The sequence below is a fragment of the Chinchilla lanigera genome, unplaced genomic scaffold, assembly GCF_000276665.1.
Source record: "Chinchilla lanigera isolate Chin_1 unplaced genomic scaffold, ChiLan1.0 scaffold00020, whole genome shotgun sequence".
Lineage (NCBI taxonomy): Eukaryota > Metazoa > Chordata > Mammalia > Rodentia > Chinchillidae > Chinchilla > Chinchilla lanigera.
In genome coordinates, this window is record NW_004955421.1 from 20317092 (window position 1) to 20341506 (window position 24415).

Sequence of the window (24415 nt, forward strand, 5' to 3'; positions counted from 1 at the left end):
TTGGTTTTTTTGGTTTTTCTCCGGTACCAGGAACCGAACTCACGACCTTGCGCCTGCCAGGCAGGCGCTTTTGCCGCTGAGCTAAATCCCCAGCCCCCCAGAAATCTAAATGATCAAGTAGGTTTATTTGAACAGATGTATGAAGAGTCACAGAATCATTATATTCCACCTTCATTTTACATTGGACTTGTTATTTACAGAAATAGTGGGTTTTGCTATTAACTAAATTTATCTTCATTTCTCTGTGGTGCGAAGTGTGAATCAGTGTGGTCCTGAGTTTTGGCAATGTCTACTTAGCTAATTTTTTAAATTGATATCAGTCATGAATAAAGGAGAAAAAAACTTACCCATAGAAGCATTTTTTTTTTCTTTCTCATAGAAAGAAAAAAAGACCTGTAAAGATTTATGTTGTACACATAGATGGATAGACATCCTGTTTATAGATTAATAAATGAGTCCTTCACCAAGTTGCCAATTTTGTGAGTGTTCTCTGTATTAACTCTGTAAATAATGATGATGGAATATACATATTCACATTCATCAAGATGACATAAGTTTGAGATGATTGGACAAAATACTGCTCAGAAACAATGTCCCAATAAATATTTTTAATCTGTACCAATGTAGCTCCCATTACAAATAAAACAGATATTGTATTATGAGCAATGAGTTGTTTGCCTTCAAAGCTATTATCTGTTACCCTGGGGAGGCAGTTCTATAATCAAAATATTTCTTAACAGTCAATTCTGATAGCCTATTTCTTAAGTGAGAATAATATATTTCTCTTTTTGAAAGTTGTTGTAGTCAGGGTTTTGCAAGGGAAACAATTTGGTACAGGACATATAATTTATGGGGTTATTTTATTGTAGTCACCCAAAGAGTCAAGTATAAAGAATTCAGGGAATCTGGCCACATGCTGAAGACCCAAAAAATCCGGTTGAGGGCCTGGATCCCATGGCAGTGTCCTGCATGAGTTCAGCTAAAGACCTAGAGCCCATGACAGTACCTCCTACAAGACCAACCAGAGGCCCAGAGCCCATGACGATGTCTCATGCAAGTCTCTTTTATGGATCTGCACTAGGAAGACCCAAAGGTCAGTGGTGAAAGCTACAAAGTCTGTGCCAGTAGGGTAAAGGATCTGTGCCAGCAGGTTAAAGGATCTGTGCCAGCAGGCTGAGGGATCTGCAGTGGAACCAGGAAGCAATGCTCAAAGTAAGGACCAGAGCTCTGCTAAAAGTACCACAGCCATCCTCAGCAACAACGAGGTCCTAAGCCCTCCAACAAGGGAACAGCTGAGCTCATATCAGGAAAGCCAGCATGACAAGCTTCTCCAGGAAATGGAACGATGCACTGTTTCCCCTCCAAAGCCAGGAAGTGATGCTCAAAATAAGGACCAGAGTGCCCCCAAAGTGAACTGTAGTCATTCTCAGTGAAAACAAGGTCTGAGCTCCTCCAGTAATGAGAACAGCTGAGTTCCTATCAGGAAAGCCAGCATGACAAGCTCCTCCAGGAGAACCGACAGCCCCAGTTCTTTTTATGTTGTTGACAACCATCCTCAGGTGAGCCTCCCACACCCAGCACCACGCTGATTCAGTTCAGCTGGGTGTTACGTGTTGACCAACAGTTGTCAGCCCACCACAAAAGTATTGTTGATGCTTGTTGGTGGAAAGGAATGATCAAAATCTTTGTGTTTGTTTTTGTTGTTGTTTTTGTTTTCTTTTCTTGTAATCTTCAGATGACTATGGCCAAACTGTATGCTATGGTAGTTTACTAGAGCTATTTTAAACATAGGGCACTCAAAAGAGAACCTTCTATGTGCCATTCCGAATGTCTGAGTGGCTTTTATAATCATGGCACTTGTTGTGATTCTCATTTCAAAAGAATATGGGAAATGTCTCTGTAAGACGTGAAAAAAAAAGCACTCATTTGTGTTGTTCCCTCAAGGAACATTGTCCTTTGGTCCCTTTAACTCTCTGTCTTCTCTGTCTGCCTGTAAAGGCAGCCTATATTCCTGTGTTCAGAGAATTCTCCTTCCGTTGAAATGCACTAATGGCTGATGTCATTGCTGTTGGTGTGTTTGCTGATGGCTGTAGAAGTACTTACACCCACCTTAAGCACCTTCACTTCAGCAAGTTAAACTAGTAATCATAATGGAAGGTGCATGGGTGCTAGGTAGCTTGGAGTCATTTACATTTTTGTTTAGATATATAGTACTTAAATATACATAACTAGTGAGATAGAAGTGATATACTTGGCTTTGAATGGATTTCCTGACTGCGTGAGATTTCTTTGTAAAAAACATTAAGGTTAAGCAGTGTTGACAGATTAAATCTTGTTTTAACTATCCAAATATACATTATTTAACTGCAAATCTATATCTATAATACTTAGACTGTCTTGCACTCCCATGGTAGGCATTGCTAACAGGACAAATGTCCCCCACAGACACGACCTCATCACCTTTCTCAATGCAGCACTCCACAGAGCCAATTCCAAAGGACAAGGTGACCATGCTTTGCCGTGTCCACTCCACCACCTGATGCTTCAAATCAGTATCAACAGTGACCTAGGGATATATTTTCCATTTGAATTTCTATGATTATAATTACAAATAGGAGCAGCAACAGAGAAATGAATTGTACTATGTCAAAAAGTAGAGAGAGGCTTTTCATTGTGCACGGGGGATCTTGTTGGGGATAGCTCTTCATGACAGAGTCTAAGTTCTCAAGGCCCTGGGACCTATCCGTCTGGCCTCGTTACCACTCTCAACTCCGTCTAAAGAGGGAATACACACCTATATTCTGGGCAGTACTTTTTTATCAGTAATCATTTGGGGTTGTGGAGATACAAGACTCACTGGCCCACAAAATTATAAAAAATATCTCACCTCTGATTGATTTTAATTGAGCGATGAAATTTGAAAGCAGGACATTCTTAAGACACCAAAATATAGGGCTTGGGAGTGTGCCCTTGACCCCTAAAAAAATACAGCTGGGGCTCTTAACTAATCATGGGAGTCAGCAGAGAGGGTGGAAGGAGCATGTGTGTTGGAGTAGGACTGTCTTGCTTCAAAACTGACTCCGCCACTAGTAGCTGTGTGACCTTGAACACGTTGTTTAAGCTCTTTGAGTCCCAGTGTATTTACCAGGGAAGGTTGTAGTACATAATTTCTAGCACCTCAGAAAATCTACATTCAATAAACTTAATCCTCCACGTGATTTTACTTATTCATGTGCAGAAAAGATTATAGGATATAAGTAAGGAATTCAAGAAGAGAGCAGATAGATCAAGGACAAATTAGACACATTTCCCTTGGCTTTCTCTGCCTGCTCACAGAAGTCAAGCTGAATAGAAACCTGCCTCTCTATCAAAATATTGTTCACGGAGGATTCATCCATCAGATGTCATTTCCATGCAATCAGTTTGACAAAAGTGGAATAAAATAGTTGGGCTTTACCTTGATTGATGAATTTGAAATGCCAAAATGTTGTTTGGTACTAAGGCTGATGTTTAAGACAGTCTATTTTCATTCAGAGATTTTCAGGTTGGACCATGAACTCACTGAAAGTGTTTCTTCTTTTTTCCTTGAAAGAAATTGAAAGGCAGCATGAGGGGTGGTGTTTTTAAAGAAATACTATTTTTCACACAGCATTAGTAATTATTCTCGGAGAATATCCATTGCTTTAACCCAGGGATTCTCACACTTTGTACAAAATAGAGTGCACCCCTGCATTGTGAGTTTTACATGTGTGTATTCAGTCAACCTCAGAGTGAAAATATTGAAAAAATTTGCATCTACTTAGTTTGTACAGGTTTTTTTTCTTATCATTACTACCTAACCAATGCAGTAGAACAACTACTTGCATACTATTTACATTGTAGTACCTGTTATAAGTAATTTAGAAATGATTTAAAGTATACAGGAAGAATATGGGTAAGTTATTTGGAAATATGCTATTTATGTAAAGGACTTGAACATCTTCAGATTTTGGTGTTTGTAGGGGCTGGGGTGGGGTCCTAGCACCGATCCCCATAGTTAAGAGATGAATGTACTTTCAGACTTCAAGAACAAGGCACAGGTAGCAAACCTGAGCTGCTCACCCAGATTTCAACAGAAGGCATATCTGGCCCCAGTGGAACTGATCTGTTGGTTTATTTGTGAGATCACAGAAAGCTTGAGATTGAATTCCTCACCTGAATCACCTCCTTATTGACTAATTCCGTTTAGACTCCCCTCTAATTTAGCAGAGTATTTTTATTAAAGCCAGGCATACAAACATCAATTATCTAAGCTGCATCTAATTTCCTTCACCATTTATTTTCCTCTCTTGGTTGCCAATGGATTAGAAGACATGATTAGAATTCAGCAGGAAAATAAAAACAACAAAAAGGAGAAAAACAATTCCAGAAAAACAGATGCTTAAGCAAGAACAACAGCATTCAGAATTAAAATAACTTGTATTTGGAAAAGGAGAAAAGCAGCAGTCATTATCTTGACCAGTGTAAACATGCCTGCTGATTCTTATCAGCCTAATGCCCACGGCACAGGGACTAAATCAGCATTCCAGGTTGGAACAGGCAGAGACAAAACCCAGAAGGCCTTGCAGCATTCCATGTTTATGCTAGTGTATATTTTACATCCAGTGTAGTACTTAACCAGTTGCAATAACCATTGCAAAATGGCTGACTTCTGGGGGGGATCTTTCAGCTCACTTCTAGCCAGTGTCAGTGGAGGAAAAGAGTAAAGCAAGTGCATCCATTTTATGAACTGGTTAAAGGTGTTGGTTTCATTGGAAAGAAATAATACTAGACTTGGAATGTGTGTCCTTATGTAACTGACTACCATGCCTGGATGCCTTCATGTTGTCAGTGATAGGAAGAAAGTGATGCAACAAAGCAAGACAAAGTCTGAAGCATGCTACTGAAGAAATACCAAGAGCCAGATGCTGCAAGGAAGGTGGCAGGGTAGTGCACGTGTGATTGTAAGGGCAGCTGAACCAAATCATGTCTATGTCAGAAGTTAGCAAAGTGCTGCTTCTCATCCAGACCCACAAACTAGTTGCTTTGTAAATAGTTTTCCTGGAAATACCCCAGTCTTTCATTTGCGTGTTGTCTGTGACTCCTTTCATGCTACGTTGACAGGGGTATATAGTGTGAAAGAAACTGGCCCACAAAGCCCGACAGATCCAACAACTCACCCTTAATAGAAACAGTTTACCAGCTTTCCTGGTGTACGTTGCTAGCTCCCTGCAGACTGCCCAGGTGTTCCAGGGTGCCCTGAAATCTCTGAGCCTCAGTTAATCCGTAAAACAGAGGTAGTAAGGCTTGTCTTGCACATTCAATGCACACATGTTGAGGATGCCGAATAAATGTTCTCTTACTGGGCTTTCTTCTTTTTTTTCTTTTTTGTCTTTTTGAGACAGGATCTCGCTATGCAGTTCAGGCTGGCCCTGAGCTCACTTTGTAGCCCAGACTAGTCTCAAACTTGCAACAATCCTCCTGCCGCAGCCTCCCGAGTGCTGGGATTACATGCATGCACTAGCATGCCTGGCCCTTCCTGGGCTTTCTTATGTCTGTGTTGGTGTCTTGAAATCTCAAGCTTCTCAGACTGTGGTATTTACACACAGTCTGGCCCCTGGAGGGGAAGCCTCTCCCGTTTCCCACCACTGCCCTTCACCCAGCCGAGGCACCTGGTGCTCCAGGTTTTGTGGTTTCTCAGAGACACCAGCTCTTTCCCGTCCTTTCTCCTTTGCCCGTAGTACTCCCTAGTCTTCAGGTCCACTTCTCCCTTGTCTCGAGCTACCTGGCCTCTTCCTGATGTCCTTCAGACTCTGTTACATCTCTGTGCGGCCCCTGTCCTGTGGTCCTTCATAACTGCCACCGCAGTTCGTAATTGCAGTGTGTGTGTACAGCACTTTTGCCCAGCTTTAAAATCATTTTGCCTGTTTTAGCTACTGACTACGCTCTGGTTTGAAAAGATCCAGCTCAGAGCAGGACCTAAGGAATACACCTTGACAAAAACGAGAATATACATTGAATGAGTAATTCACTTTTTTTCTGCACAGGGGAGTTGAATCTAGGCTTGTACATGCTAGGCAAGAGCTCTACCATCGAGCTACACCCTCAACCCTTTTTATTTTATTTTGAGACAGAATTACTCTCTGTTGCCCAAGCTGGCCTCAAACTCACAATCTTTCTGCTTTAGCATCCGGAATAACTGTGATTACAGGTGCCGGCCCACTTAGGGGGCCCAAGGCAGACTTTTGCAAGCATTGTATAATCAGGTGAGAACAGACCCACGGCAGTACGCCAGTTGCAGCCTATGTGGGCTTGATAGGTTTTTGGCGGACGTGTAGCACCCAGCTCTCCTGCTGTGCCCCTTATAGCAGACGACCAAAGGGGGCACAACGTGGGGCTGCATACACACAGTGGAAGCTGCCTGCTGGACAGAGGCACAGAAGCTGCTTACCTGATAGACACAGTGGAAGCTGCTTTTCAGGACCCAAAGGGGGCTCTTGCACAGGTACAAGCCCTATGAGTCACTGGCTCTACCCTGCCATTTGCCCTAACTGTCAGTGTGGATGACGATGGAGTTGGCTGAGGCCTATGGCAAAAACGGGAAGCAGAAGCACCCTGATGGGTTTTGGTCACAGTCATGGAAGGGAGCCGAGAGCGAGTGTTCCTTGATGGAAAAACAGAAAGTGATGTACGCTGTACGGTCTACATGCCTATGAGGAATCGGGACAGATAGAGTGCTGAGTACGGACGTGGACAGCCCGTCCCGGGAGTGGAGTGGCACAGGCGCCCACTCTCACATGTGGGGGATGTGCCTCCCACGGCAGGCCTCTTTCTCAGCTAGCCTGTTGGCAGCCCAGCTGACAGTGGTTTTGGGATCTGTGATGTGCACAGCCCAGGAATCCATCCAGGAGGATGGACTACGGGACTTGACTCCTTCTGTCTATGCAAAAGAGAAAGAGGGGGCCTCTGGCTGACACCTGGTGTACTGATGGGTCTAGCCGTGACCCAGCCTCACAGTGGACAGCGGTCACTGTCCAGCCCAGTGCAGAAGTTCTCTGGTTGGAAACTGGAAGAGGCAGGTCAAGCCAGTGGGCAGAGCTGCAGGCAGTGTGATTGCTCGTGATGCATGAAGAAGGCCTCCCACGTGTGTGCGTGGACAGTCGGGCTATCTCAAGGGTGCCGATGCTCTGGCTGCCAGCTTGTCATTCAGGAGTGACAGATGGGGCCCCATCCCGTGTGGGGTGCGGACCGGTGGGGCAACATATAGGAGTGTGGCCAAAAAGCTGACCATGTAAGGCTATCATGGTTCAGAACATAAGCCCCTCCTGTCACCAGAAAATGACTTAACAGACACCTTGACCAGGCATTACAATGGTTGACCACTAGGAATGGCATCTGACCAAAAATATTTTCTGATGCATGTGAGATGCTGCTAGGAACAGCCTCTGACCAGGGGCAAGGACCATAGACTTAGCCCTCCAGGTTGAAGCCCTTGCTCAACATGCGGCCCGGGCCTTGAATGTTGCCTGCCCGGCTTTGATGCTGCTTATGGATGAAACTGTTCAAATGAAAAAAGTGGTTTTGTAAAACGGCGTGGTTCTTGTTTTGTTAACTACAACACAAGGAGGTACTTGTGCCCTGTTACATATAGGATGTTGCATTTTACACCCCCAACCTTTGGGTGGGATGTGGGGAACCACTCAGACTGCTTCAAAGCTCAGGGGTGTCTAAAAACACCTGAGGACCTGACCCTGCTTGTCCAGCACAAGTGCACAGAGGGATACAATTAGTAACCACGACCTAGCACCAGTAAACACACACGCGTTGGTTACAGCACTATGTAAGAATGTAAATATAAGATAACAACCTGTATAAGCATTATACAGTAAAGACACAGGCGGCTCTCTTGCACTCTGTGCTGTGCTCCATGCTGCCTGCTGTTGCTGATGTCTTGCACACGTGCATTCTTTAACCTTGGGACCTCACCTGTGAAAATACCCCACACACAGCAGGCCAACAACAGGTGTGCACTACCATACCCAGTAACAACTCACTTTTTAATTCACAATCTGGCAACATTTGTATTTAATAAAAATTCAAGACAATATTAAATTAAAAAGAAATGAGTTTTCTGAGCCTGAAAACAAACTATCTGCATAATTCAGCACAAGTTGTTTTTTTTAACCTCTACCAGTCTCCATTTTCTCATCTGTAAAATGGGCTAGGAGTCAGTGATAGCAAACCTTTTAGAGACAAGTGCCCAAACTGCAACCCCAAGCCCACTTATTTATAGCAAAGTGCCAACACCACAATTAAACCTGAATACTGAGGTTTTAGTTTAGAAAAAACAACTCAGACATTTAATATCTTTTGTCTTAAAAGAAAAACATGCATGCCCTAGGTTTGCCACCACGGCCGAAGTGCTATCTGTTGTACATGTTTGTGGGTGGATGGGCTGCATAGTAAATGAGAAAATACATTGTAGGGCCTCGTAAGCTTGATAGGAGGTAAGGTATAGTTCCACCGGTTCCCAGTACCTTCAGTTTCTTTATCTATAAGTTGGATGTGGAAATTACACCTGCCTCAAGCAGATGAGGTGGGACACGCCTGTAATCCCAGCGCTGAGGCAGGAAGATCACCATGAGTTTGAGGCCAGTGTGGGCTGCATAGTGAGTTCAAGGCCATCCTGAACTACATAGCAAGACCCCATTTCAAAAAACTAAAGAAAAAAAAATGACACCTACCTCATATGATATTTATATGTAAATGTAGCATAATTAGAATGCTGCATGCCACTTGCTAGATGCTCAGTAAATGTAGCAATTGTGGCTTTGTGATTATGAATATAGCACTTCCCGGTTATGACTACTTCCCAGACTGGTGCACATTCACACAGAATGTTACAGATTTTTGCAGAGGACTCATAGTTTTCTTGAAAGCCACACCCCTACTCTATGTGCATGTGCCGTTCCCACTTAGCAGTATTTGCCTTTGAGTCCGCTTCCATAGGAGCAGCACACAGCACTTTGCACATGAATTCCTCTTGACCAAAGACTCTTTTTATGTTTATCTGGTCCGTGAAAGGATCTGTGTTCCCACCAAAGAGTTTTAGTATTGATTTTTTGTTGTTTAGTTCAGGTTGAGAGGAGTTTGATAAAAAGCAAACACTGTAGTTTTTCCTCTTTTTTAAGTTCATTCTTTACTTTTCATTGTGGGCCGAAATCTACCCCCAGAGTGTGTTTTGCAAAGCCAAATGCAGACACTCGAGAAATCGGACTTTAGAGCACCCGGCTGCCTGCGTCCTGCCAGGAATGCCACACACTCAACAGGAGAGCAGCTGCCTGGGACCGGGGACTCCGCCCTGAATCTGGCACCTTCACCTCCTCAGTAGATGGTTTACTTTTGTGAAACAGTAAATAGCAACCCTCCTAATTCTCAACCAAGAACTTGAAGAGGCTCTGTTCCAACAAGTAGCTAGGGATCTTCTGGGAGCTACTCAGAGGTATTTACAGCGAGGCCCTGACTTTTCTTTTTAACATTCTCTAGCTTTTGCTAGGGGCAGAAAAAGACAATTAAAAGTTGTTCTTGGTACGCTGTTCTTGGAGCAGCAGTTAGTGGTTGTATAATGAATGAACACACAGCACACTTTGAGAACTTGACTTGCTTTATAAATGCTAAATAATAATAATGATGTCACGAGGCGTTCATTTTTAAACTGTCTTAATTTCATTCTCAGTTTGAGATTGCGGATTATAGTAGTTAATTATAGAAATTGGCCCAGAGTGAAACCGTAAATCAGATTTCCATTAAAGTGCTTGACTGTAGCAAATGACTTGTGGGAGGGACAGCAGGGATGGTGGAAGCTCTGCTTGAATGGGCTCTGGCCCCCCAGGGGATCCACTCCACTGGGGGTCTTGTCGGGCCGCCTCCCTGTGCCAGGCCGCCCCTGTGCTCCTAGGTCCCACTGCTCTTGTAGGAATCCCAGCTGCTATTAGTCAGTCTTGGTCAGCCTTTTTCTCTTCCTCTGGCAGTTCCCCGGCTCCCTCCCTCCCGCCCTCTCTCCTCCCCTCCACACCCACTCCTGCTCCTTTTCTCTTTGCTTCCTTCTTGCTTCCCCTCGCCTTGCTCTCTCACACCTGTTCTCTCCATCTCTGCCCTGCAGTGCCCTCTGGGCCCCCGAGGGAAGCTGCTGTCCAGTCACGCCTCTACAGATCTGGACATGACAGGAATAAGGAAGAGGGGCCAAGTCTCCATCTCCGGCCTCTAGCTCCTGTCCTGTTCTGTCTCTGTCTTACCTGCATCATCTCTGGTTCTTTTTCCATTCAAACGTTAGTTTGGTTCCTCAGTAAACTAAGTTGGGGAACATCTCCCTCTCCATCCTGGCAGCTTCCTTCCACCTGAGATCTTTGTAGTCAGCACCAAAGCATGGTTGGCTTCTCTTCAGGTGCAAGTCGCAGCATGAAGAGTATCTGTGTATGCAAGGGACGCGTGGAGATTGAGGCAGCAGCGGATTCACAGCTCACCTTTGACCCTCAGTCCTTGGAATTTGCCCAGTCAGTGGAATTTAAATCGCAAGGTCACAGGCATCTCCCTCCTGCTCATCCCTCATCTTTCCCTTCTTAGGTACGTTCACATAAGTTCACCTATGGTGTATTGACTGTAGAATAGTCATAGTTATAGGTAGATTAGGGTGAGTCCCTCTAACTGGGCCGGACGGAGCATGTCCATGAGAAGCTGACATGTGAACTTATCCCTAACATATGATTGGGAGCCAGGCAAGGTGTCTACTCCTGTAATCCCACCACTGAGGGAGGCTGAGGCAGGAAGAATATGAGTTTGAGGCCACCCTGGGCAAGTTAGGGACTTAGCAAGATCCCGTCTCAAAAAATATTTGTAAAAGACCTGCACATGTAGCTTAGTGTAAAGGCCCTGGATTCAATCCCTGGCATCACAAAGGAAAAGAAAAACACGTGTGGTCTGTTCATTGCAGAGGTAGGTGGGACTGGGGTGGGCTTCGGAGGACGCTTATTCTCGTGCACAGACCGGAGAGCCCGGGCATTCTTGAGCTTCTGTCTCAGACCCCACGAAGTCATTGTTACTGTGGAGTCAGTGTTGCTTCCATTGTTTTGGCAAGTTCCTCTCCACCCCACGGTTACTTGGAAACCAGCTATACCAAGCTTGAGTACTTACAGCATTTAATAGCTGTCATTAGAAAGCCAGCTTCTGCTTACCAGTGGGCCTGCTGTGAATGGTAATGGGAGATTTCTTCTTCGGGAGTAGCTCCTACTCGTAATTGGTTTGAAAAGTATTGTTCATTTATTTTATTCCTAGATTATTACCTTTTCGTTAGACTTCAGTAAGTGTGCATTCCCATGATATTCAGATTCTCCTGAGCTGCTGTCTCCTGAAAAAGGTTTTCTTCTTGTTCTCTAGGTAACCCGCACACTTTGATCACTGCTCACTGAAGAAAGTCATGTGTAAATATCCATTAAGCGCATTTAAAGCTGTGTGCTAAACATTCCACATGTATCGCCCTATTTAGACCTTTCAACAATCTTATGGGCTAAGAACTGTTATTCTACAGAGGAGAAAACCACATCCAGTAAAGGTTATATAACTTGCCCAGGGCCCCAGCTCCTGCCACAGGCATAAATGAACGATCTTTAGGCAATCTAGAGAGCTGACTTTGAGCCTCACCAGGCTGCATATTACCTTATGACCTTGAATACTCCCAAGGGGTTCTTGAGCTCCAGAGGACCAGGCCTCGCAGTCCTGAGTGAGCAGAGTTCCGGATGGAGCCAAACGCAAAGATGAGGATTCATATAATGACACTTTCCAAACAGTTAAGTGCTGTACAAATGAACGGTCTTCTTTTTTCATGTGTTGTGTGCCGTTAATTTAACATACTGAAATAACAGGGTCTAAAAATGGCGTGCAGCACACACATACATGCTTTCCAATTAGCGTAGCATAGTTTAATTGTGACTCCATTGTTGCAATTTTGATGCCTCAAGCTTGATGAATAACTATTTTCTGTGGGTGTTATCAATTAATCTAGGTAATGAATTCTCTTCATTATCTCGTTCTTCATGTTAATTATGCAGGATTTTCTTATGCCTATTTTTCAAGTAAAGACAAGTACAATTTTTTCCTTGGCCTACATGCCTTTGAATATGGAATATATACAAACAAGTTAACTTGAGAAGTTTAAATTCATTTCTGAAAAATTTCATTCAGTGTCTTGACTTTATATCATACTTGTGTTATGAACTTGTGTCTTTTTATTTTGGGGTGTGTTTTTTCTTAATCAAAAAGATTGCCATATAAAATAATTGCACTTGATTTTTGAGAATGTGCCCCTAACATATTAAAGAGCTATTACAGAAGCATGGAAAAGTTGTGGAATATTTACATATTAATATCATAAAATAAATAGTAAGTTCATGGTTTTGATTATTGGATGAAGCACCATAAATGATAAAAATATCTTGATGTACATCATGGAGAAAAGAAATACAAGTGCTTGAAATTTTAATTGACATTATTAAAAATCAGTTCCAGATAACAGTATGCAGATAACTCAGAAGACCATATGTAATAAACAAACAAATGAATGGTGACAGAATTCATTTTGAATTCAAAGGAATCGTTGATGGGACAATATGGGCTTATATAGTAATGCTGCATATTGTTATTTATTCATTATTAAATGTAACTTTCTTAACATATTCTGGCCCTTTTTATACTTTATGTCCTATGAAAAACAAAGCAAAAAACTCTTATTTTAATTGCCTCTCTTATTTAGCCAGGTCTTTTTTTTTTTTTGAGACTGTTGACAGCATTTTGACGGGCACCTTCCCATTTTTCACTTCAGGTTGAAGCCATCTTAGTCAATATTTTCGGTGGTATCGTCAACTGCGCCATCATTGCCAATGGAATCACCAAAGCCTGCCGGGAACTAGAACTGAAAGTGCCCCTGGTGGTCCGCCTTGAAGGTGAGTTGTGGTGATTTTCCAGTGAGCTCACACCCTTCTGCATGGCCCCGTGCCCAACACGTTCCGGACTCACACACCCCCTGATATAGCAAAAGGAAACATCAGGTTAGATAGCATGAAACAAGACCAGGACAGTAGGAGTTCCCTGCCCCTCCACGCCCGATGACGCTAATAGGGATTGTAGCTCTTTAAGAATGCCAGGATTCTCCACATTTTCCAAACTTCCTCCAAAATGGAAGCCCTTCTCCTTTGAATCATCTCATGAGATCTATAATCTGGGAAAAATGCTCAGAGAGTTTCTGCGTTCCAAGAGTTACTCGTCAGTGGAGAGCAAAAGCTCTGAAATTTTCTATCCCAGCACAAGTTTGAACCCTGTTCCTTGCTAAAATTGAGACCTCTAAAGACCTTTTATTTATTTTAGATTGTATTAGTAAACAATAATTCATAATTTAATTGATTTATTAATTAACTTGGTCACTCGTTACTTGGAATTACAAAAATATTTGTTTTTAACAATAAAATTTTATTTTTATATTTTATATTTTTGTTTTACATATCTTCTATGCATTTTATGTACAGAGTAGTCGTACCTTTTTTATGGAGGATACATTGCAAGATCCTCAATGGCCACCTGAAACCACATTGTAAATAACCCGTGTACATATTATTTTTTCCTACACATACCAATGATCAATTTATAAGTTAGACACAGTTTAATAACCATAACTAGTAACAAAAGAGCATTATTTGTTAGTAAAAATTTATGAACCTAGTCAAATTTATGTGACTACAGTTGTGCTCTTTCTTGAAAGAGTGAAGAAAAATAACATTTTCGACTGCAGATAACTGATTCTAGAAAAAGTAAAATCATAGATAAGGGGAGAGTGAAGTAGTATTTTTTTGAGAAATAACTTTCAGAACAATTTTGGTAAGAATAATGGCATTGTTCTCCTAATTTTACAAATATTTGCCCTGTCTAGCTTAATGGGTGCTTTTACATTATATGTGTTGCAATACGTTGCTTTGCTTAAAATAGATGAGAAGAAAATCTGGTCTCATAGAGATATGTGGTTGGCAGTGGAATGAGTTTTTAATAATCTTTCATGTGTTTGTGAATTTCCTTCTTTAGCACTATGAGGAAAGTTTATAGGTAGTAGTTGTTTTGTTTTTTTTTAACCAAAGACTCATTTTAATGTGGCATCTGAAATTATCTCATTTAACTTTTTATGCTGTTATGTCCATTTCTGTTGGTCTCGATAGTACATTGAGTGTGTTTTACCCATGCATGATTTGTACTGACATGCATTGTTTATTTTTTAAAGTATCAATTATGCAGCTCTCCCAAAGATTGACACATGTCAAAGTAGAATATCAGGAAATTCACGTTCGTTAATATCAACAGCATTTTCCTCAAAAAGCTTTTTAGGTATTGGGAAGCTGTCAAGTTCACAGTGACAGATGCACATTTTCAAGAATTTGAGATTTCAGTTTAAAGTACAAATTTTATCTTTAGCCACAAAACAGTCAGTTGTTCTCATTGAAGACTCACTTAACTCATTTTTGAGAAAGTATCTGCCAGATAACCAGTCTGTAAGCTGCAGTGTTGGTCATTCTTTCAAGTGAAAGCAGCATTCCTTGGAAAAGAGAATAGTTCAGTTCCATCCTCAGACAGGTGCATCTTTTCCAGCTTTCGGTACACTCTACATTTGATCACAGAGGATTTCAAAAAGTAATCAAGTGTTGAGATTTAATAAAGTAGTATTTATTCATCACTCAAAACTGGCCAATTTTTGCAAGTATGTGGTAATTAAAATGACAGTGGTTACTAGTAGTTTGGTGAACCTTCCTGGATGCCTTGGTAACATGACAGCAGTTTCATTCACCTTTACTGTCACACCATCTGTGCAAATGCCAACACAGTAATACTGTTATTATTAATTACTCCTCTACCACTACTAGGAACGTTGTTTTTAGCCTCAGGACCTGCCCTCCCCCTGCATTCTGTGGAGATGCATGGGAGTTAAGAAGGAAAAACATTTTAATTTGAAAACTACCCAAAAGTCCTATCTATATTGCCAAGGAATTTGTGTGGTAATAATCCAGCCACCCCCGAGGCAATTTCTCCAATGTCACCCTGGGGGCAGCTCAGTTGCCCCAGGTCCTGTGCGGGTGCTCGTCTTCCCTGAGACTTCCTTCTCCTTCAAGATAGAGGTCTGCAGAGATAGATATCCTTCCTCTATCCTCAAGATAGAGGAAGCAGGACTGCAGAAGAGCTGCAGTCTGCTCTTTTCCATTCATGTCTCTTTCTTGCCTCACTCCCTGCACCCTCCTCCCTTCTTGTTCCCCAAGACTGTCTACCTCCCAGCTTGAGCTCTGCACAGTGCAAACTTGGCGGAAATGATGACAACAGGGGAAAGACGAGCATGGCAAAAGCTCCAGGTGGCAGAGTTTAACATGGACATTAAAACACGTCAGTGAAGTAAATCCTAGAAGTATAAATGAACGTAATTGAGTGCAATAACACTAATAAGAGGATAATAATGAACAAAACTGCAATGAAAACATTGAGCATAGAGGTAACGAGTTCATCAGTATTGGTGTAATTCTGATTAGAATGTTGATGTCAGACTGTTTTTCAGGATCAAAGTGGCCCATGTTCCTCAGATTATAAAAGACAGTTCCCCTTGTCTTCTTAATAGGAAGCAGGTCTTTATCTACATATTATACTGTTTGTAACTCAGATATAACTAGAAATAAGTGCTATATAATAGAATGGACTCATTTTTTCTAGAGATTCTCCTTGGGCCTCTGTCGTCATCACAGACCCATAATTTTTAGTTACTCCTAGAAGAGTGAGTTAACCCCCCATTTTTAGTTTTTACCGAAAGATTTAAAAGGAGCACGTGTCTTATTTTTATACTATACCCACTAGTCCAGAAGTATGAAGTGATCCCTGTAACGCCTGAGGAGAACAAATGCTGAAATTTGCAAAATGCTACATCTACAGTGATCTCCCATAATAATTTCTGCTTGGTGTATCAGAGATACTAGGAAGAAGCCTTGAAATTTCTAAGTTTGTTAGACAATCAGTTTTGTATCTTTTAAGAAAATCCATTTCCAAGGTATATGTTTGTGATTTTCTAATTAGTTAGCTAGTATATTAATAACTGTCATGTTTAAATTAAGCCAGATGAGCAGAAATGATAAAAATTTAGTTGAGAAAACAAACCCTAAAAATTGACAGTGTAAGACAATACATAAAATATTAACAAATGTTTGCCCTAGTTTGATCTGCTTCTGTCTTCATAGCAGTAGCCCTTAGAGGATCTCAGACAGCCACTAGCCTTGCTTTCTGAATATTTGGAAACATCAGTGATATCGTGATATCTGCTATAACATGGGTAATTGACTCAGGACTAGCTCACAGGGAACCCTGTCCCCAAAATTTATGTGGGCTGAAATATTCATGTTGACTTTCTTTGCCACTATCCTCATTTCATTATTGTAAGCCCCTCCCTAACCTATAGTAAACACTGGTGATGTTTATCGAGAGTGAGCAAAGCTGAAGTGCTTTTGGTAATTCTAGAGTCCTAGCTAGTTCTTTTCTTCCTCTTATGGAAATTGTCTTGTGTGATCCATGTCCTTAGATAGATACAGATCCTCCCACTCAACATAGCATCACCAAGGATACTAGCACCCATACATGTGATTTCTGGGAAACCAGCAGCCCCACACCAAGAGAAGACCAACCCTAAAATTGTGCTAGACCTCTTAAGGGAGGAATAAAAAATTCTCTCAAACTGTATTCTCGGTGCTAATCATAAATAGGAAAATGTTGATACTTGGAAGAGATACTACCCGTAAAGGTCCTGTCATAGTTACTTTTATCTCCTTGCTGAGACAAAATTCTCAACACCCAAAGTTTAAGGGTGAAAGGTTTATTTAGCTCATAGTTTGTAGAGACTTAGTCCATAATTGGCAAGGTCCAAGGGAGGGTGGCTTAACAGAAGGCTATCCCAGAAGAGAAACAGTTCATGGTGGCAGAAGGCAGCAAAAACAAGCAAGGGAAAAAGAGACAAGCCTCTTTCTGTCCTTTGCATTGTATCCAGTCTACCAGGATTAGGGTAGTACCAATCCAATCAGTGGACTGGTCTAGCCGTCACCCACCCTAGTCCATTGCACTATAAATCAATCATACACTCTAGATTTAGCCACCTCCAAAAAACCCCATCTGAAACCACATGAGGCTTTGGGGAGACATCTAGACACAAACCATAACATTCTGCCCCTGATCTCCCCAAAGATGCGGATGTACAGTCCTTTACACAAAAGGCATTTAGTCCCATCTCCAAGAGTTGCCAAAGCCCTAACAGTTTCAGCATTGCTGAAAACTCCAAAGTCTCCTCCCAGATTTAAGGCAACTCTTAGCTGTGAGCCCCTGTACAAATGAAAAGAAAGTTAAACACTTCTAACATACAATGGCACAAGGTAAACATTACCATTCCAAAAGGTACAAATAGGAAGATACCAAAAAAATGGGATCAAAGTAAGTCCAAAATACAGCAGGCAAACAGTAAATCCTTTAGCTCCATGTGCAGCATCCAAGGCAATATGTAGCGAGGTATAAACTGCAGAGGGTTTAGGTGTCTCTGCCCCATGACACTGCTGGTGGTTGGAGCTCCCATGCCTTCGTTCTTGGGCCTTATTTGCTCCCTCTTTGCAGTTTTCCTTAGATGATCCACATTCCTGGCTTTTCCAAACTTCTGGGGTGTCCCCTGCACCTTTAGTTTCACACTCATAACTTCACACACTGGCCTCTCCTTTTCAGGCCTTCTGAAACCTGGGTGGACTCCTTCCTAACCTCATAGCTTTTCTATTCTGCATGCACCTAAAACTAATGCCATGGGGATGATGCCAAGGTCTGCTGCCAGTTGGAGCAGTAGCTAGGCTTCCTTCTGTCTTGGCTATAGGGGTTGGGAGCCTGGATCACTGAGAACTCTGAAACCAATTCCAAGGAACAGATTCTCTAGGCTTCTGCAATTCTAGAACATGGTTCTCTGGGACTTTCTTCTTAAAGCAAAGTCTTTCACTTTTGCAGTTTTGAGGCTGCAAGGGGTGGAGTCCTGCTGCTTCTTTTGATGCCCTCAGGCCATCTTTTCTAGTCTTCTTTTACTTCTCAGCAATCAAGATTGGCTCTGCTCTCTTTGCAGTCCACAGTTTTACTGGAGTTTCCTTTCTGGTCAAACTCATAATGTTTTAAAGCATTCTGCTGAGCTCTTTGCTCTTGATTCTCAACATAGATCTGGCTGAAAGTCCCCTAACAATAGCCATGCCACTGCCTCAACATCTGACTGCCTTTAAATTTCTTCTGCAAGATTAATTAGTCAATCACCTTAATGTCAGTCTTAAGCAAAGTCTTGGGACATGAGCAAAATGCAAACTTTCTACCAAGCTATAACACACATCATCTGAAGTCTAGGAGCTAATGCAGTCCTTCTCAGCAGAAACCTCCTAAGCCTGGTCTTTACCAGCTTTCTGGTCTTCTGAGCTTTGACGAGAATCTCCCATACAGTATAACCTCAATCATTCAGACATCTGTGAACCTTTCCTGGCTCTTACCCTTCCCATAGGCCAGTTCCAAAGTCTCTTGAGCCACATGACCATATATTGTCACAGCAATGACCCTACTCCTGGTACCAAAGTCTGTCTGTCTTACTTTTCTTTCATTGCTGAGACAAAATACCTGACTCCCAGAGTTAAAAGGGGGAAAAGTTTATTTAGCTCACAGTTTGTAGAGGTTTTAGTCCATAATCTGACTCCAACACATGGTTGCACACAGCAGAGGAGAGCAGTTCATGTCAGCAGAAGACAGCAAAAGCAACAAGGGAGAACCAGTTCATGGTGGCCAGAAGGTAGTAAAACAGCAAGAGGTCTAAACAACATCTTTCTGCCCCTTTTATCTTATCCAGACTGCTGGGGTTAGGGTGGTGCTAAACCAATCAGTGGACTGATTTAGTCACCACACAACCTTAATCCCAGCATGGCAACATGAATCAATCCATACTCATTTCTTTTTGCCTTGACTAACATTCTACTCTGTCTTAACTGAACTTCTCTATGACCTTTAGTCATGTTAGTGTTAAGATTGGTTTGGTTTTCATTCCCAGAACATGGAACATTGGCTATTGTGAGGTACCCTTCATCCAGCATCTAAGACAAAGCCAACTGACACATGAAAATGAAGTGTGGTACAAAAATTTTATTAGTCTAAGGTATAATAATAAATAGCTGGTATTACTAACATTCATAATTGTTTTGAGTCTCAACAATGATGAGATTTCTAACAAGATAACAAACACTGCAGAAGCCAATAACATATTTAAGTACGAGAGTCTGTTTTCTGTAAATCCAGACAATGCCCCTCTAGTTTGTTCTGTGATTGTTTGGAGAATGCAAGATCCTTGCTAGTCTCACCCTCTTGCTAGTCATGTTTTAAAGACTGTGACCCACACACCACATGTTAGAAATGGCCTGATAAGAAAAGGGTTAGTCAATCAAATCAGTCTTGGTGTGGTAGGATTTTGTGGGCAAACTCTTTGTTCTCCACTGTATAGTAATTGCAAGCTCTTTTGGCAGTGGGTAAGGAAGGGATTACTCTCGTCTTTGAAAATGGTAAGTTTATAATTACTTGTATTTACTTGCTTTATCAGAATGGGCCTCACCAGCTGAGACACAGGATTATATTTATGTAAAAGACATCTGGGTGAATTGAACAAGCACATATTTGGGAGAAATTCACCCTACATAAACAGTTGTACATGAATAAAGAGCAAATTATCTGAAATGAATTTTTTTTCTTTTGTTGAAGTAGATACAAAGTGACATAAAAATTACCTGGATGGTTAGTTCAGGCCAATCTAGTACTGTGGAGTAATACACAGATATTTATTTATGGTTTTGTATATTTGGTAACAAATGTGTTTTAGCCAAAGCTTTGATTTTGTATAGATGTCTTTTATAATTTTTCTATCAGAATCCACCAACATCTGCAGACAACTTTTTTCACATTGATTTTTCCTTATTATTGGCCAATTTAAACTCTTCCATCTCAGATATGCAGCAAAGTCTTCGATCTCAGATATCTAAATTGAGGTCAGAACAAATAATAATAAGTGTGGGTAATTTATAGATTGAATTCTGGTTCTCTTAGACCTTCTCAATTTCATCTTTCCATCCAGTACTGGAAGGTTTGTTTGAGCAGTGTAAAGACAGTTTCCCTGTTGCCAAAATACCTTTAAAAACAGGGCTCCAGCCCCCTTTGTTGTTACGCTTATGAAATGTCTGTGTTGTTTCCAAAACTTTCTGGCTCTTATTTCCTTGGGAGGAGACCAGCTCCTCCTCTGGGTGAGCACCTCTTTACCGTGCTCCCTGAGATGCTCACCAGGGGAACTGTCACCAGAGGAGTGCAAAGCCAGTTTCCCTCTTAGCATGGCACAGGAAAATTACTGTACTGTGCTTTGAGCTGCTAAAAGGGAGCAAGAAACTAATGACTATTACAGGGACAAGAAACAGCTACAGGGCTCTTACCATGTCCCTTCTCTTGGTGACTGTCCCCTCTGTACGTCCGGTTGTGCCAGAGTCTGACAACAGAGACGAGAGCAGAAATTATTGCCTTTGTCTCCCATAAACATGGGAGCCCTGGTAGGTTGACTGAGGCTAAAAAAGTAGCCTCAAAAAGTTTTCTTGTTAGAAAAGGGAATTGTGGAGCCCTAGGCTTGCTGCCAACACCCAGAGTAAAGGGAGGGCAGAGCCATTTGGGGAGCAGCAGGGCACCGTGAGAGCAGATGCCCAGCAGAGCCGTGGTCCTGCCCCATGTCTGACAAGCAACCGGCCTCTGTACTTTTCCGTATTCCAGCATTCTCTTGGCTGCTTATTTCCACAGTGTACTTGTCCCCAGTTGAGCTTTCCTCTTCCCTTCCTTTCTCAAGCCCTGTCCTCTTGCTCAGGGAGCTAAGCTGTTCCCCACTCCGCCCCCAGCCTGAGCTGGTGCTGATTTTCTCTGCTCTTTCCTTCTGCTGCTGCTGTAGGTGGAGAAGTGACTCCAGGAGGGGGCCCTGCTCTTACCCCTGTGCATTTAATTCACACTCTTTTCTTCCGTTCTGTTCCATTGTCTTCCGTTCGTCACCTAGCTCTGTGCCTCACAAGTGACACTTCTTTCTACCTCTCCCTCCCTCGGTGTCTTTGTGGGTCTCTTCTAGCGGAGATCTGTTTCATTTCATGGTGACATCTGTTGCCTCTCTGCTGTGACCCACACAGCCACTGGGGTCTTGAGAGGGGGCAACGGGAGATTAAGAAAAAGTAGACACATATTAAAAGGAAGCTGGGACCAGGTGGGACCCGACCTCTCTGATGGAGAAGCAGCAACAACCCCGCACAGTCTGTGTCTTTGTTTATGTACAGTAAAAGGGGGAAGCCCGCGGCAGTCAGAAGTGCAAGGTCTCCGTGTTTTGTTGAGAACCATGAAAGTGAAACATTCTTAGAGCTATCTGATGTTGTAGTAGACACAGAAGAGCACTGAGGCCAGACACCTGTTGGACTGGCTTTGTTTTATTCTCAGCAACTTGTCTATATGGCTCCCCTCTGGCTCAGCCGTTCCCCACGCCTCCCCTCCCTTTAATCACTGCAGTTCTCTCTCCTTATCCCCAGGCCTGCTTCTCTCCTTTTTCCCCATGTTTACATCACCTCATCCAGCTCTAACTACAGGAAACATGAAGGAAGCCCGCCAAGTCCTGCCATCCCCCCCTCTAAGCTTCCCTATCCTCTCAGCTGATAACACACTTATCTGTAGACTAAGCCTCACAGTACCTAACCTAAAGTATTAGTCAGGCTAATGAAAACCTTTTTTAGATCTAACATTGAATTTGCATGGTGATCACTCTACTATATTAGGCACTTGGAATTTTTGCTTCAGCCTTAGGTAGATGATACAACTGATATTTCCACGTTGGATATCTGCCACCTATACGAGAAAAAATCTTTCAAAGGACCTTAGGTAGTTAACATAATTATGGGTTTGCACAGTGGTTTTGTTTAGTGGGGAGCAAGGGGTAGATGCCATGTAGAGCTGGGATTCTCTGACCACGGTCATACTAAATAAAGCTTTCTCTGCAGGTCTCCCTCGGTGCTGAAGGACTCTCTCCCTCCTTCACGCTCTTTCTTGGTGCCTTGGCCCCTGTAATTTCTTGCTAAGTCCAACCTGGCCCCGCTCCCACAGGGGTTCAGTCTCATTAGCTTACCTAAAAGGCACCATTGTCCCTGCTTCCCTGAGCAGCAACAGAAGGTTGTCTATTTTAATAAAGAGGGATTTAGAGTATGGCAGATACCAGGACTGTTATACCCCCGAGTCCGGCCTTATAGCATCGTACAGCACCAGGACTCTTGGTATTTTTTGAGAGACCCGTCAGTCCCTTTCTTCATACTAGTTTCCTCCTGTGACATTCAAAGGTCATATTTGATCAGCCACTAAAGAGAGCACATTGCCAACAGGAAGGAGACATGCAGGTAGGTCCAGTTGGCACTGTTTTATAGGTGCTAGCCTGCCTGCTAATGAGGGCTCTTCCAGAGAGGGCCCCCTTCAGGCGCCGCCTTGAGGCTCTCTGCGGGCAGAGCCGCTGAAGCAGAAGGACTGTGAGGCTGCCTTAGAACAAGGGTGGGCAAACAGCCTTCATCTCACGCCACCTTCAGTTTATTGGCAGTGGCTGCCTGAAGCGTTGTGCCAAGAAGGACTCTGAGGCTGTGTCCGAACTCCACAGAAATGGATTTCATCGTCGTTGTTGACCATTATAAACGCCGGAAAGGAGACTGGGGGGCACTTGTACACAAGCGTGCATCACTGCTGAGTCAGAGAAACCTTAGGGGAAGTTTTCTCCCCTAAAATACAGCTGCCCAGTGTATCAGAGTAGGAAGTGGCGTGAGGGCTTCCAGCTGTGAAAACCCTGCATGCAGCCATTTCTTAGCCTCCATTCAGTCCTCAGCCACAGCCATAAACATTCAGATTGTGCAGAGCAAGATCTGCAGCCTCTTCTGTAAAGAGCCCGACTTTAGGCTTTAAGGGAATCTACACCTTGTCACCGTCACTCAGCTCCGCCATCGTGGTGTGAGGTGGCCATGGACAATACACAGATGGGTGGGCATGGCTGTGTTGCAATAAGTGTTTTTGTACAAAAACAGGCAGTGGAACAGCTCTGTCCTGAGGCCCTTGTTGTGCAGGTCCCTGGAGTAGAGCTGAGGCCAGCGGCAAGACCTAGAACTCTGGAAAGTCCCGTGTTATCTGTGCCTGCACATCTCTCTGTCCTCAGCTCTAAAATGTCTCATGAGAGCCCAGTGAGAATCTGGAAGGCATTAAGAAGCTCCTAGAATATAACTTCTTCTCAAAGAAAATAACTGTGAGGTCCACTCAGTCATTTCTCGCCTGTGAGTGCAAAATCACACATAGTGATGTAGTATTGTGTGTTCATCCAGTTTGTACTGCTGTCCCAAAGCACCTGAAATCTGGGTAATTTGACACAGAAAGAAGTTTATTTAGCTCTGTTTACAAGGTGTCATCAACATACACAGTGAATGTTTAAATTTTTTATAAATATATTGTAGTAAAAGACATAATACTATTAATACCCCTCAAACGTTGCCCTTAATCCTGCTTAAAATACCCTGCCTCACTTTGAATACACTTATCCCATTGTTCTTGTCGCTTTTTGGAGTTCCTTTTTTGTTGAGTGTCTTCACAAAGTATGATCAAGAATACCATGAATGCCGCTGAGTGCTATCCAGCAGAAAGGCAGGCTCGTAAAAGCATCATGGTGTGTCCTCATGCATTTTATTAACCAGATCTGAAGGGCAAGCTTCCTGCACGCGAACCTTTGAGAGTCATACTTAGGCCATAGCTAAACCATACCAAACAGCAGTGAAGTTCCAGAGTCAGCATTTCAGACAGACGCCTCACGTGGTCCAAATTACCTTCTTTAAAAGTTCTGTCCTGTTGCTAGCTGGTGATGGGGAATCAGTGCAGAGTTGTGAGGTATTCTTCCTTGCCAGAGGGCTCTTTCCAGTGTAGTGTAAAGTTACAACTCCCTTACTTTGGTTTACGTGAATATATATGCTGCTTTTTGTTGAAGGGCCAACATGGTTGAAAGCAAAAGCATATACACCTGGCCTAAGCTCTCAAAGAACTTGTACTTGATCTGGAAGCTCACTTGAGTGGTCGTGAGCACATAAGGACTAAATGCTAAAGAGAAGGACTAGGCCGTAAGCTTCCTGCCGCTGCAGCTGGTGACTTCTGCTGTGATTGTATGAATGACTGTCACACTTAACCCAGGTGCTGGTTCTTCTTACCATGGAAATTC

The 24415-nt window shown here is 42.7% G+C and overlaps 1 protein-coding gene across 1 annotated transcript in view; it reads left to right on the forward strand.

Annotated features, from left to right (window-relative positions):
• Suclg2 (succinate-CoA ligase, GDP-forming, beta subunit) overlaps window positions 1-24415 on the forward strand; it is a 260864-nt gene that overhangs the window by 227621 nt on the left and 8828 nt on the right. Inside the window, exon 10 of the mRNA XM_005383819.2 lies at window positions 12893-13013. Within this exon, the coding sequence (XP_005383876.1) occupies window positions 12893-13013 (121 nt within the window). The remainder of the gene's footprint in view (window positions 1-12892; window positions 13014-24415) is intronic.